A 14,787-nucleotide genomic window follows, 5' to 3' on the forward strand; every position below is an offset into this window, starting at 1 on the left:
AAGGGCTTAAAATCCCATTTTGAGGAAGCATTGTCAAAGGCTGACCAGCCTCCTCTGGTGTAAAAACTCGTTCGGTGCAGACATTTATATAAAAAAAAAAAAAAACTCAGCTAGTTCCCCTTAACAGAAATCTAAGGTTCTGAAAATTTCAGAACGCACTAGTTCTTGACACGGACTTCCACCTTGGTGCTATCGACGCTGACCACAGCACAAACTTCAATAAGTACTTCAGTGTTGGCATGGACTATTTTAGTTACCACATCTGTACAGATGTCTCCTGCAGCCCCTACCTTCTGCCAAAGACCACCCAGAAGTACATATCCTCCAGCTGACCCCTTTCTGGGTCATCTTTCTAGTCCCTTTTTAGAGGGACCTGAATCCCCCTCAGGGTTGTCTGTTCACTCCACCAGGAGTCTTTCTCAAGTTGAGGTTGGATCAGCTTCTGACAGCTAGGGGTCTTAACCCATCTCAGCCCCCTCCTCCTGGTGCAGGGGAATTCTGAGTACCCCCACATATACTCCCGACCTCTTCACAGGCTTTAGAGGGGTCTGCTCCAACCATAGACTCCTATGGCCTCATTGCTGATAACTTCCTTGTCTTCAGTTCCAGGCATGGCTCTCCATGCCTTCAGAACCAATGGGTTCTCTGGATTGTGCCTTCACCATTGGGTCTGGAGGGTTTGAGTGGACTCCGGTTTGTTCAGAGCTGACCTTGCTGCTTTGGGCTGCACCGGCTGTGGGCCCTTCCTCAGCTTTGGCTTAGGTGGGTGTCTATGGGTGGAGTGTGACTGGTTTCAAGTTTCTCTTCCCCTTGACCCCTGCTTACCCACAGCTACAACCAACCTCTGTACCTGGGCAGCGAGCTCCAAGGATGCAAGACCTTTACTGACTAAGGGTCACCCCTTTTCCCAAGTCCTCTTCGGGTATTCCCACTGAAGAGTCTCCTTTGAAGAAATTGTAAGAGGAAATACCTGGACTCCCCTGAAGAGTCCCTCACCGAGGACACAAGATTTTGATGAGGGGGTGGGCTCCCCCTCTGTCAATCCTAGATGTCTCCTTTGGAGATCCTTAAACAGAGGAGTGACTAAGAGCAAAGACCCAATCTCTTTGGAGTCTACTTGCAAACCTTTGGAGCTTGCTCATCTGCTTCCTGGCTGACACCTCCCGCTGAGTATCATTAAATTGATTGCTCAGTGGGCTTGGGATGCCCCTGATTTTGATGGAGCGGATTCCCCAGAGACCAGGTAATACTTTCCGCTCCTGAAGATGATCTGTACTGGGCGAAAGGCTTGGCAGTGGATGCCTTTGTGGCAGCTGCCACTAAAAAGCAACTGGCTGAGGAAAGTACCACTGTTCATTCCCCCTAACCGGGAGTTGGGGGAGTGACAGATTTGGGAGGTGAGTTTACACATCAACCTTTACCTTTGGGTGGTCCTAACGTTTTAGCACATTTTAGTAGGCTTCAGAGGGATGTGGTGAAGGAGTGGTTGGGATACCCTAGCAGGAGCAGTAGCTGAGGGAGTCCAAGTGGCCTCCCAGCTACCCTGAAGTATCATTCATCCAAGAGTCTAATTGCACATGCAGCCAAAGAAGCGATTCAGGTCAGCAGGTTCGGGTGTTGCAGTTACACTCTTGGAATGCACCTGAGTTTGCGGAGCCATTCAAGTCTTCAATGCTCCATTTGATGAATCTTCAGCTCCAAAGTTAAAGAAACTATATCCATGTGTAAAAAAGATGTAAAGACTGTTTGCAGGGGGCAAGTTTTTCTGCTTCCCAAGAAGCCTATTTCAGGATCTGAGTGGGAAGATGTGGTTCAAGAAGTCCCAGAGGCCTTTCCAGGACATGTACAGACTTACTCCTCTGACCGCATCTTCATTGGAACTCCCCCCTCTGCTCTGAGGGAAGAGTTGGCCCACAGAACCAGGGTTCCAGGGAATCCTTTGGCCAACCCTCAGTGCTCCTGAAATGAAACCCAGTTGCTTGTCTCTTGAGGCAGTATGGGGAAGATTTACATAAGTAACCACAGATGCCTGGGTGTTAATTTCTAGAGGTTACTTTATCCCCTTCACTCTGTCCAAGAACCCAAACAAGACTGCCTGATCTACTTGAGGAACAAAGCGGTCTTAGAAATGCAAAAGCTGCTAGAAGTGTCATCCAAGAAGTTCCACCAGAAAGTTCCACCAGACAAATAGGAGTCTGATTTTACTCCAGGTTCTTTTTAGTACCAAAAGACTGGGGATTAGAGATGGATTCTGGATCTTGGAATTCTAAACAAATTTGTTCACCCATCCAAATTCTAGATGGTCACAGTTCAGTCAGTACTTCACTTTCTAGAGGAAAACTATTGGGTTTATTCTAGACATAAAAATGGACAAACATTTGAAGGTTTCTCTGCTTCCAGCTAGGAGCTAATCATTTGGTTGAGGGTGCTGCCCTTTGGTTTCACCCCAGCCCTCAAGGTGTTAACCAAATGTATGGCGGAGTAACAGCTCACTTGGGACTGCATGGATTCTGGGTGTTTCCATATCTAGATTGGTCTATCACCACTTCACCAGACATTTGTTTCAGGCAACAGAATTCACCCTGCACTTGTTCTGCAGCTGGGCAGCACTGTCAACTTTACAAAGTCTCAACTGACCCTCTCTGGGATGTGGAATTTATTGGAGCTAGTCTCAGCACGTGTGGCCTCTTCCTCCCCACAGGCTACAGAAAAGATCTCAAGTCTATTCTCTCCTGTGCTCAAAGTACCAGCCCTGCTAGCGCGCCAAGTATTAGGGTCCATGGCAGCAGCGATCACTCTGGTCCCATTAGGAGGATTTCACGTGATTACTGCAATGGCATCTTGTGAATCAATGGTCCCTTCTAACCCACCCAATGAACGACCCCATACTAATAAAGTTGCTGCAGAAACCACCTATTCTGGTGAATGGAAAATTATTTTGGGCCACCCCTCTGTCCCTTTTCCCAACCAAAAGCTGTATTGACCACAGATGCCTCCCATGTGGGGGGACTCTCTGGAGAAACTGTCCAAGGCACTTGGTTCCCTGATAGAGGCCAACCTGCATATCTACGTTCTGAATTTGAGGGCAGTACTACTAGAGTTGCAAGCATTTTTCTGTGCCTTACCTCAAAGAACGATTGCAGTTCAATCAGACGTGTCCATAATATGGTGTGGCAATGGGCAGTTGCCTCCAACTGCTTTCTGATAGCAATGCATATCCCAGGAAGTTCAAACGTGACGGTGGACAAACTAAGCAGAAGCATTCCTATGCCTCCCAAGTGGTGGGTTCCTATTAAGTTGTCGAATCCTTCATTTCGAACCTGAGAACATTGAACTCAGATGTTCGAAGTTTCAAGAATTCGAACGTAAAAAAAATAAACCCTAAAACCTACATAACTGTTGCAAGCATGGGGGCAAGAATATTTCCCTTTACCGCACTGTAGTGCGATCTGAGTTGGTATATTTTAAAGAGCGAGGGGGTGCATGGGGGCTTGCCCCCCCTGCATGCAATACTTCAATTTTGTCTTTTTATTACTGTTATCAAAGTTCTGACCCTTCAAACATAAGGGTTTGACCTTGTGGTGTTCGAAGTTTCAGAACTTCGATAACGTAATAGGAACCCACAAGTGGTCTCCTCAATCCCAAGTTGGATCGTTCATTGTTGGGACCAACCTTGCTGTGACTTTTTTGCTTTCTGCCAAAACAATTGCAGAAGCAATTTTGCTCCGATTCCCCCCTTAGGGGGGAGTAAGATCTGCTCTGCGATTGGCCCCCAGGTCTCCTGTATAACTTTACTCCTTTCTCTCTGATCCCGCCTTTCCTCAAAGCAGCCAGGTTGAGAAGCAAAGTAATCCTCATTGCACCCTTCTGGCCTCGACAAATTTGGTTTCCCTTCCTATGGCCTCATCTAGTTCACTGTCCTTGGATTCTTGACCCCAGCAAAAATGACTGCAGTGTCTGGACATTGATCCTTAAATAGCAAAGCAGAACTGGTAGACTGCATTGGCTATTGAGTTTGACCATTCATTGTGGTCACCTTTTCTGTATAAAATTTAGATTGTAGTGGGTTAGACTGCTGGGTTTGTGGTGCAGTGGTGAGCCTGGATTTTGGAGAACTCTGCCATTGAAGTGAGTGCAGACGCTGGCTTTTTTTTTTTTTTTTTTTTTTTTTTTTTTAGTGGGGGGGCTCTCTTTACCTTATGATGTGACTAAATTCATGACTGAGTGCAGCCAAGTGGTAGGTATGCATCTCCAACCATCCTTCCAAACTGTCGTAGCTAGGGGAATGTGCAGACTTGTAGAAGCAATGTTTGGCTTCACTTCATGAAATTTCCCATGTCTGGGACTGTTGCAGGAAAATCCAGGTTGCCTGAATGACAATCTTGGCAAGGAACTCTTGGTTAAGGAAGGTAATATAGCTAGAGGTTAGACTTGTGCTTTCAGCATAGGTCTCTAAAGTTTCATCTTGAAGGTGTTTCAGTGGACCTAAAGTTGCACATGCTTGTGAGATGGTATGTGACAGAGGACTAAATGCTAGCGTAGCTGGCCTGGATAGTTTAACATGGTTTGTCACTTAAATCTGTTTGTTTTGTATGCTGTTCATTTTTGGCTGATAATTTTGCTTTCAGTCCAAGTTAACTGTGAGGTGGAGAGATTGAATATGCTGTAACTGTACTGGAACAAATTGCTCACTGCATCAGTAAATTAAGACCATGTTTATGGTTATGATTTAGAACTTGGTAATAATACTCTGCTCTTTTAAGGTATTGTGATTTGGGATATTGAGTTTTTGATAGGATGTGGGTGCTCGCATGCAGCTTGAACCTTTAATTGCCTTACTAGAAAGGCAACTTGTAATGAGAGGAGAATTTTGTAAGTTGAGTTTTTTTTATGGCCTAAGCTTTGGGCTGGTGCAGATTGCTAGTTCGGAGAAGGTATGCTTACTGAGGTCTGCTGCTTTGAGAAGCTTCATTTGAAGTTTTTCTAGCAGTTTTATACATGTGGTACAGCTTCGGTGCTTGTAGGCTTCCTGGAAGTGTATGCAGAGGTGGGTTGTCCTCTACTGGACATGTTTGCGCATACAGATTGGACTTGTTCAGTTGTTTGTGTCCATAGTGCCTGTCCTGCATATATTGATATTCCAGGTTTTGTGCGGTATTTTTCTGTGCTGTTTACTGTAAACACCTGAAGTGGGGCTGGAAGTACAATGTTTGAGTGGCTCCTTGAGTATAGTTTACATGTAAAATGTTTGTGCTTTGGATTTGCATTAATTTAAGATTCTTTCTGTGTGGAAAAGAACACTGGCCATCATGGGTCCTCTGTCGCATGGAAGATTTTGTGTAGTGAATTATGTATGCTACCAGAAATGAAAATTGCATTCAAGATGGTGTACTAATGCTACACTCAAATGGTTGACTTGTTTGTTTTATCTGGTAGGTTTCTCTGTAGAGGGACCATCACAGGCAAAAATAGAGTGCGATGACAAAGGAGATGGGTCTTGTGATGTGAGATATTGGCCAACAGAACCTGGAGAGTATGCAGTCCATGTGCTTTGCAACAGTGAGGACATAAAGATGAGTCCCTTCATGGCTGAGATCCAGTCAGCCCCCAAGGACTTCTATCCAGATAAGGTAATGGCAGACTGATGAATGTTGGTGTCAAAGTACATGCATGGCAAAATTTGACCACAGCCTGGGATGGCAGGGGTTTGACTGGCATGTGAGGTTATGTTACGCATCCGTATTTATTATCTTATTCTACCAAACAGAATAAATGTGTGCAGTGCAGCTGTGACCTTAGTTCATCTGTGCAGGTAATGAAGATGCCTTGGTGTCTGTGCTGAAGTGATATTGCTTGAATTATTTGAGCTATTGTATTTTGATATGATAAGTCATTAAGACCAGTTGTGGAGTTGTATTGCTGTAGCAAGCATTTGCTGAATTACTTTGTAAACAAGTGAACAGACTGTTTTGGCAGATGGGTGCCTTGTGCTGTTGGTTGTATATTGCCAAGAAGGAAGCCATTTTAAATGTTTGCATCACTCTATCCTGATGTGGTAGCAGACAGGTCATGTACATTTTCTGTATTCAAAAGGAATGTCTGCTTCATTTGTCTCCCCTTATTATGGTATGAGAGTATTGGTTTCTTTTGAATCCTTTGAACTGGGTTGCTGTTTTGATGTGGAGGGGATATTTGTCTAGGGCTTTAACCAGATTAAACCTTTCTGCCAGTGGTTAACTCACTGGCAAAGCATATGTAAATGTCAGACTGAAAAAGCAGCAGACTTGTTAATGCAGTGGGTTTGCTTTTACTAATTGTAGGAGGGCGTGGCCCAGATATGGAGCTGTTGCAGAAGTGTCGCATGGCTTCTGATTTGTTCGTGTTTACACCCCCTAAACTAATATGAGGTATCTCTACCTACCATTATATTTTACAGGGACAGCAGGCAGTGGACAACTGCTTAGTCTCATGCAATGTAGAAGGTAGCTGAGCAAAGTGCTTGTTTATGCCTTTCCAGTAACCACTCTTAGAATGTGCCTCATTTTTCAAGGAGCAGTAGACCAGTAATACAGCAGTGAATGCCCAAACATCTCTAAGGAAGATCTCGTCACATGCTTCTGGAGAAGCAGTTTCTACCAGAGGAGTAATGTGACAAGTTCCTCTCCACTGTGCTTAATTTGCTCAAGTTCAGAATTCTGGTTCTAGTGTACACTACTAATTTTGTAGAGAAATGCAGTATTAGACTGCCTGATCCCTAATGGCCTGGAAGACTTGGCACAGCTCACCCCTTAAAGTGTCTGTAGGTCACTAGTGATTACGCCTACAGCCTCTTGATAGCTCTGGTCTTTTAGGCATATGTTTTGTAAAGTACATCCCAAAGGGCCCATTTTCTGTTATGGGCCTGAAGATGGTAAGGTTGACACTGGATGTGGAGGAAATCTCTAATTTAAGTATTTCCTCACCACTACAGTATGATCTACTTGTCCAAAGATTTAACTTTATTTTGGAGAGGGGATGTTTTTTTCTATACTAAAAGATGGCTGGAGGGTTTGTTTGCTAAATGTAGTATTACTGCATTTTTAGCATAGTCTGCTTTTTTTTAGCACACTGGCTATTGACGTGTACAAATTCACCTTAAAGCTAACAGAAGGTGTTTTATAAACTAGGGGGTTGTAATTTAATTGCACATTTGATGATTCTGGAGATCAGATAAGTTAGTTTCAGCATTGACCTTTTTCTCTGGCTAATGGGTCCAGTGTGAGGAGGCTGACCATCTGTCTCCCCCTTCATTTAGCCCAAGAATGCCTAGTGATGCAAGACTTCACATCTCTTTAGAGAAATTGGTGCATTTATTAGTGCATTTAGTATAGGCCATTTTTATGCCAAGCCAGAGCCATACCCAAAGCTTCAGATTGCTTGCAGCTCAGTGCAATATAGCTGAGCTAAATTTAGACAAGCCAATGAACTGCTTTTAGAACATCTTCAGATTCCAGACTGACGTTTCTGGACAAAGTCTGATTTTGGACTGATCACTGATTTCACTTTTATTAATGTGCACCACCATACTAGGTTAAGGTCCATACTGGTTGTGAAAAAAAGCTAAGTAGTTGTATGTCCTTGGACATTTGCAGGCTGTGCATTACAGGTGAATTCTTAAGTGAGTTTTGAACCAAAAAATGAAGCTTGTGGGGCACATTGTTACACTGACCAGTCTCTCTAGTCTTACAATATTTGTCTTCGTATAAAGCTCAACGTTTTGTCCTTTGAATCTGTGTAACCACATTTAAGGTATTGCTTTGTAAATTTTTCCCAACAACTAGGGTTGAAGCTTTCAGATCCCTTATTCAAAAACATTTACTGTACAGCTGTCAACTTTTCCTTTTGAATTTTGAGGTACACTAATGGATGCTCTTTTTTTTCTCTGAAGAAATGGCCCCTTTGTCTTTAAGCATCTAACTGCACAAATGTGTTGTAATCGGAGCAGATTGCTCAAGGATAGGTAATGGAAGGTATTTTGGTGACTTTGTACTTCAGTATAGGTCAATGCTGACCTTTCTGTTTGCATCCAATACCTGGCAGTGTGGCCAGTAGTTGTCTGATACTTGGCCCTAGCCATCTGCTATAAGACATCCGTTCTGGGCATGGGAGTGCCTCCTTACTGTGAGTCTTTGCGTCCTATTTGGTAGCTCCACAACATAACTGGCTTCACTTTCTCAGTGGTGAGGATTTTCCAGTGCTGACCACAGCGAACAGGAAACTTCTGTCCAACTTTGCGTTTGAGCCACTTGTCTAAAACCCTTTCTTGCATTTTGCTTGTGGTAATGCTGTTTTACCCAACCCTAAGAGCTCCCAAATCCAGTCCTGGAGTTAAACACTTGTATGGGATTTAAGTATAGGAGGTGTCCTTGACCTGTGACCATAAAGCAACTGCTGTGGTAATGCGTGTGAATCCTTGGGGTACTTCTGTAAAAGATGAGAATAGGGGTATATTCCACTTGACCTGTTCTGACTGTTGGCATGGGTTTGGTTAGTTGTCCACTACCACAGTTGGTAGGGGTAGTTAACTGCTTTACCTCTCTGATAACAGGTATGGCATAAAAATCTCCCTGCTGTCACTTGGAGGGGGAATCCCATGTTGCACATGCACTTGTGACTGCCTCAGAGCAGACACTGTTTCATGGTATTTGGTAGCATAGTGTACTGCAACAGAGTTGTACCTTTATCTTCTCTGCTTGTGGTAGCAAGAAGCCCTAAGCTTCACTGTTTTTAGGAAGCTGTTTCATAACAGCACTAGCCCCAAAGCAGCCTCTGCTTTTACTTTGACCTTTTGATACTGCTGACCAGTCTTGTAGTTTCTGGATTAAAAAAATAACTTGCATGTACTTCCCATATTGATTGAAAAAAGAATATCATGAAACTGGCCTGATGTGCCCAACGAGTAGCTGTCTGCAGCTGATCTCCAGTTCCCTTTCTAAAAGAAATGCAGAATATTTGGCAGCCTTCATATTAGTTTGCTTCTGATAGACAACTTTTCAGAGCATTCCCATCTCACTTGGATAGCTGTGCCTGAAATTCGAGCTTATTGCTGCTGCTGGCTCCCTCTCTGAAATAGCTGAACCCACCTTGAGTGCAGATTTGGCTGCTACCTGGATTTCTCGGCTGCTACTTTTTATCCTCATGCCTGCCTGCATGTAATTGCGCCTACACATTCTTGTCATTGGCTGTTATGGCATATGTTGGGGTATCAAATGCTGCCACCTGCTTGTTTTCTGCTCACTTTCCTTGCCTGGTGCTCTTGGCCAGTAATACTTGATAGTGTGCTGTCACGTGGCTCCATTGGAGTAGACTGCCTGGGCAAATAACTCAAGAACTGCAAGGCACAGCAGTTTACTGTTTGGCAAAGACCAGTATTGCATCAAATGACTGCTAGTGTGGTGCAGGCTTCCGTTGGTCTTTAGCAGTGTCCACCACTATAGCAGAGTTTGGTACTGGCTCTTGTTTGACAGCTGGAATAACCACTACTAACATGGTATTTGGTTCAACAATGTCTCTGGAGCCTGCAAACGTTTTGGGGTTAATATTCCCCCTTTGCCTTTGGAACCTGCTCTCAATTTTAGATGCCAGTCCTCATGGGTTTCCTGGCATGCATATGGAATGCTAAGTAACCAGTTGATCTGCAGCAGTGTTGTGACAGCCAGCTGGTGTAACACACTTTTGCAGCAGTTATGAGGGTAAGAAGTACAGAGTGGGTGTTGAAGGTCTCTTGACATCAGAAGTAGCAACTTTGTCTTTTGCTGTAGCAACTTTGTCTTTTGCTGTCACATTAGGCACTGAGCTAGTGGTATTCCAGAGGAGACCTGAGCAGTTTCTATGGGGGGAAATCTGTCCAGGGCACTGGTGAAATTCACTTTTTGTGGTGTCTTTAATATCCACTAAGTACCACCAACTCAAGCAGGCAAGACCTCTGTTCATGTTTCACTGTACCAGTCATTACATTTGGGTAAAATGCTTGCATGTTGCCCTCAGTCGGCCTGATTAACAAAGTCTTGGGTCCTGCGTCAGTTGCTGTCCCTTCCATGTTGTCAGGGGTATAAAACATGCAGCTGACACCATTACATCAGTCTTTCTTGCCATGTGGTAGCAGCAGTACGCAAGTGCCGGTCTGCCAACTCCTGAAATTTTCATTTTATAGTTTCAGAACCAGTCTTCAACTTAAAGCCAAGTTACCCCGTTGGGGAAACTTTCTTGCTCCTTACAGATGTCAGTAAAAGCTAACTGCATTACTTGTGGAAAGCAAATACCTCAAATATTTTAATTCGTACTGTATTCCTTGCTCTAGGCCCTGACCATGATGTACCTTGCTGTTTTGTGCCTGATTTAATCAGTGCACTATCAGTTGGTATAGTTTTGCCTCTAAATATTTCGGTTCTCTGTTTAATTACCCAGAAATGTCTGTTAGCCATCCGACTACCAGGATTCTGAAAAAAACTCACTGGCCGCAGAGGTTCAAAACTGCCGGCTACTCTTCTAAGCCAGTCGCCAGTTTACCGGTACTCTGAGGTACTTTCACAGCTCCTGATACCTGCTACTTCTGATTCGCAGGCCTCTACTGAGACCCATTCTGAGTCCGGTATGCTGCGAGATGCTTCGACTATGGAACCCGCAGATGTCTCTACCTTGGATGGGTCCAGAGCCGCTGTGCAGGCACCGGCTTCTGAAGGTGTATTCAGACTTGCATATTAAATAGACGCCACCTTCATTACGAAGGCCTAAATCTCGATCCAAGTCTAAAATACTGACGCCCAGGCCACATGCTCAGGCCCCTATGCCTAAAAAACAAATGGCTGAAGATATAATCAGGGGTAGTCGACCCCCCCCCCCCCAAGAGGCCTAGGGCTGAGCTTGATTATGAATCTTCTGATCAAGATTCTGTTTCTTCTGACTCCTCTGACCTGGATTTGTCCTTGCCTACTTATGAGTATTCTGATGCAAAGGATTCTATTTCCTCTGCTTCCCCTCCTGAGGATTTTTCTTTTGGGGAAACCTTACATAATTTTAAGGGAGCATTTTAACTGGGAAAGCCAGGAATTTTCTGATTCAAAAAAGAGACTTGGGGATTTCCTTCTACCTCAGCATAGGCCTTGGTCTATACCTCCTGTACTAGACATTGTTGAGGTTTTCTCTGAATCTACTTTGGCCCCTGATTCCCTGCCTCCTGCTCCTAGTAAACCTGACAGATACTACAGGGTTCCTGAGTCCCACATGTTCATTTTCAAAAATCCTGTTGCAGATCCAGAGACTATATTTCTCAGGGGCCCAAGGGCATTACGGTTTCTGCTGCTAAAAATCCTACCCTTTCTCATAGACTCCAGGGCGTTGGATAGATGGGGTAAAAAGGTTTATACTTCAGCAACCTTGGCAATCGGAGCTTTAAACTGCCAATTTCATACGTTAAATATCAGCAACATGTCATTGGACTGCTTAAACAGTAAATGATTCCTGACTGTGTGGAAAAAGATTTAAAGGACTTAATGCATTCTGCTGAACAAGTTGGAAAACATACTTTGCAATGTGGTTTTGATTCTTTAGATGCTTCTTGCAGGGCTGCTGTTACTGGGTCGGTGGTTAAAAGGCATGCTTGGCTTAAGGAGCAGTCTGCCTGATCATGTTAAAGCTAAATTGTTGGATCCTCCTTTAAATCAGGACAGCCTGTTTGGCAACCAGGCTAAGTTCTTAAATAGAAGATCAAGCTAAATCTATGCAAACTGTTAAAGACTTTTTACAAGTGCAACCTCCTAGATTTAGTAGGCACTGGCTTACTAAGAATTGGTCCTTTCCAGTCCCTTCCAGGTCTTGAGCCAAACTCTGACAGCAAAAACCTCAGGTTTCAGTCCCAGGGGACTCTTGGAACTAAACAGTGGGGGGCCTCCACTTCCAAATCTGGAAATAACAAGACACCCCCCTATGGTAAACAGTCTCAATGATTTCCTTTTAAAATTGCCAAGCACTTCTGACCGTCCCTTTGGGGGGGGGGGGGATTGCTCTTCATACAAAGAACTGGGAACTCCTAACCCAGGACAGATTGGTTTTAAATAGTGTCCCAGGGATACAGATTTAATTTCCATATGCCAACATGAAATGTGTGGCCGGACCTGCCCCCAAACCAGTGGGCAGAGGCTCAAAAACAAGTACTTTCTCGAGCATGGGGGCTATTCAACTGGTACTGGAAAAGGGACGAGGTTTCTACTCAAGACTTTCCCTGGTACCCAGAAAAGACCAATCATGGCATCCAATCCTGGACCTGTCTAAACCCCTTTCTGGAGATTCCAAAATTCAAGATGCTGACTCTTCAATTACTTCTATGCTAGGCAAAGACTCCTGGTTGGCGACACTAGATTTAAAAGAAGCATACCTGCACAACCCCATCAGGGAGTCTTGAAGATACCTATGCTTCAAAGCAGGCTACACGCACTATCAGTTCTCTGCACTGCCCATTGGCTTGTCTACTGCGCCCAGGGTATTCACAAAGTGCCTGGCTCCAGTTATTGCATTTTTGCAGGCAAAGAAGTATTCCAATTTACCCATACCTGGACGATTGTCTAATTCTGGCAGAAAGCCAGGGCATACTTTTGAATCATCTGGCATTTGTAAAAAGGGTTCTGTCTGGGGTACACCATAAACGAAAAGAAATCACAATTGGTACCCTGTCAACAAATTACATTCCTGGTAGCAAGCTTGAATACAACTTCCCAGGTAGCTTACCTCGCACCAGGAAAAGTAAATTCATTTGATAACCTATTTCAAACAAGTGGTCACAAAAACCCTGCTATATCTGCAAGACAAATACTGCAAGCCTTGGGTTTCATGGCCGCCTGCATTCTTCTAATTCCATATGTAAGACTGCATATGAGGAAACTGTTGTGGTATCTAAAAAGCCTATGAAGTCAACATTCTCACAGCCTAGAAACAATGATTCCTATCATACCTTGCCTACACCTAGAGTTCCTCTGGTGGGCAGAGGCCTGTCACCAAAACAAGGGACTACATTCACGCTACCCTCTGCTGCCCAAGCCCTAACAGATGCATAAGTCTATGCATGGGGGGCTCACCTGGCAGGGAAGTGCATTCAGGGCAAATGGAACCAAAGTCAAATGCACCTACATATCAATCAAAAAATGTTAGCTGTACAGAATGCTCTGACAGCCTTCAAGGACTACATTCTTCCAGGACAACTAATGGGAAAGACTGACACCACGGTTATGTGGTACGTAAACTAGCAGGAGGGTACACATTCCTACCCCCCCTCTGAAGACTAGCTATGGCATTGTGGAACACAGCCTTGAGCTACCAAGTGCACCTACAAGCTCAATTCCTGCCGGGAAAATTAAATACACTGGCAGATGGACTAAGCAGAAACTTCATGGACCCACACGAGTGGAAATTTTCAACATGTTGACAACTGAATGGGGGAGCCCAGACATAGACCTATTTACCTCCCCCCAGAACTACCAATTTGGCAAGGTTTGCACAAGGACTCCCCACAAACAAGCCTTGGAAGTGGATGCTCTGTCCTTCAGCTGGAAAAACCTAAGTCAAACAGGACAAACAAAGACGGATTTTGATTGCTCCAGACTGGCTGTGCCAACACTGGTACCCCCTCCTGCGCAGTGTTGCAGTTATCTCCATGGCACCTGCCTCAGACCCCTTCCCTGCTGTCTCAGCAGGAGAACCAGATTCTGCACCCTCAGCTTCCAACATTGAACCTTGCAGCCTGGCTAATTACTTACTCACCCTTATCCCTCAGCAAACTGATGGATGTCTCCTTGGAGGCAAGGAGGCCTAGTACTAGAAAATCTTATGCTGAAAAATGGAAGAGATTCTGTGCCTGGAACTCATCTCAAGGGATGAGCACAGCAGTGCCCAATTTACCTCCGATTTTGAAATACTTAACTGAGATGCTTCACAAGAGCCTGTCTTTTTCCTCCATTAAAATCCACACCTCTGCCATTTCAGCTCATTGTGACAGAACCTCCCCTCTTCTCTCATCCTCTGCTCACAGTACCTCAGAGGGGCCAAAAATTTGAGACCACCCAGTAGAGCACCTACCCCTGCCTGGGACCTTAACTTTGTATTGGAGAAACTCGCTCTACTTCCTTTCAAGCCAGCTGCTACTGCAGACTTAAAATTTCTTTCTTGGAAAACAGCTTCCCTTTTAGCAATCTCTTCAGTTATAAGGATATCTGAATTACTGGCCCTTATGTGGCAGTGGAGCCTTTCATCATCTTTCATGCAGACAGGGTGTCACTCAGGACCAATCCATCCTTCATGCGCAAGGTGGTATCCAGTGTGGCTCTTAATCAGTCCATTCATTTGCCAACCTTCTTTCCCAATCCACAGAACAAAGGGGAACTGATTCTGCATTCCTTGGATGTGCACAGAAAAGTTAGATTCTACTTGGACAGGACTAAACCTCAAAGAAAATCTGGTAGCATTTGCTGCAGGGGCAGAGGGGAAGGCCATTTCAAAACAAATCCATTCTAAATGGATAAGCCATTGCATTCATTTCTGCTACAAGCACCATGGAAAACCCATCCCCCAGGGTATCAGATCTCACTCCACCAAGGCTGCATCTACTTTGCAGCCTTTCTCAGAGGTGTTCCTACCAGGGACATCCTAGAAGCTGCTACCTGGAGTTCTGTACGTACTTTCACAAAGCATTATCATTTGCCAATTTTTTCTAAATCCAGAGCTGGCTTTGCCACTGCTGTCTTGCAGGGCCTTATAGCT

General features: G+C 44.5%; 1 protein-coding gene across 8 annotated transcripts in view; it reads left to right on the forward strand.

Moving 5' to 3' along the window:
* FLNA (filamin A) overlaps positions 1-14,787 on the forward strand; it is a 1,106,834-nt gene that overhangs the window by 544,832 nt on the left and 547,215 nt on the right. For all 8 annotated transcript variants that reach the window (XM_044080337.1, XM_044080332.1, XM_044080334.1 and 5 more), the window contains one exon: positions 5,437-5,630. In XM_044080337.1, coding sequence (XP_043936272.1) covers positions 5,437-5,630 — 194 coding nt within the window. The remainder of the gene's footprint in view (positions 1-5,436; positions 5,631-14,787) is intronic.

Source organism: Protopterus annectens, chromosome 8.part0, assembly GCF_019279795.1.
Source record: "Protopterus annectens isolate FY-2018-M chromosome 8.part0, PAN1.0, whole genome shotgun sequence".
NCBI classification, from domain to species: domain Eukaryota; kingdom Metazoa; phylum Chordata; order Ceratodontiformes; family Protopteridae; genus Protopterus; species Protopterus annectens.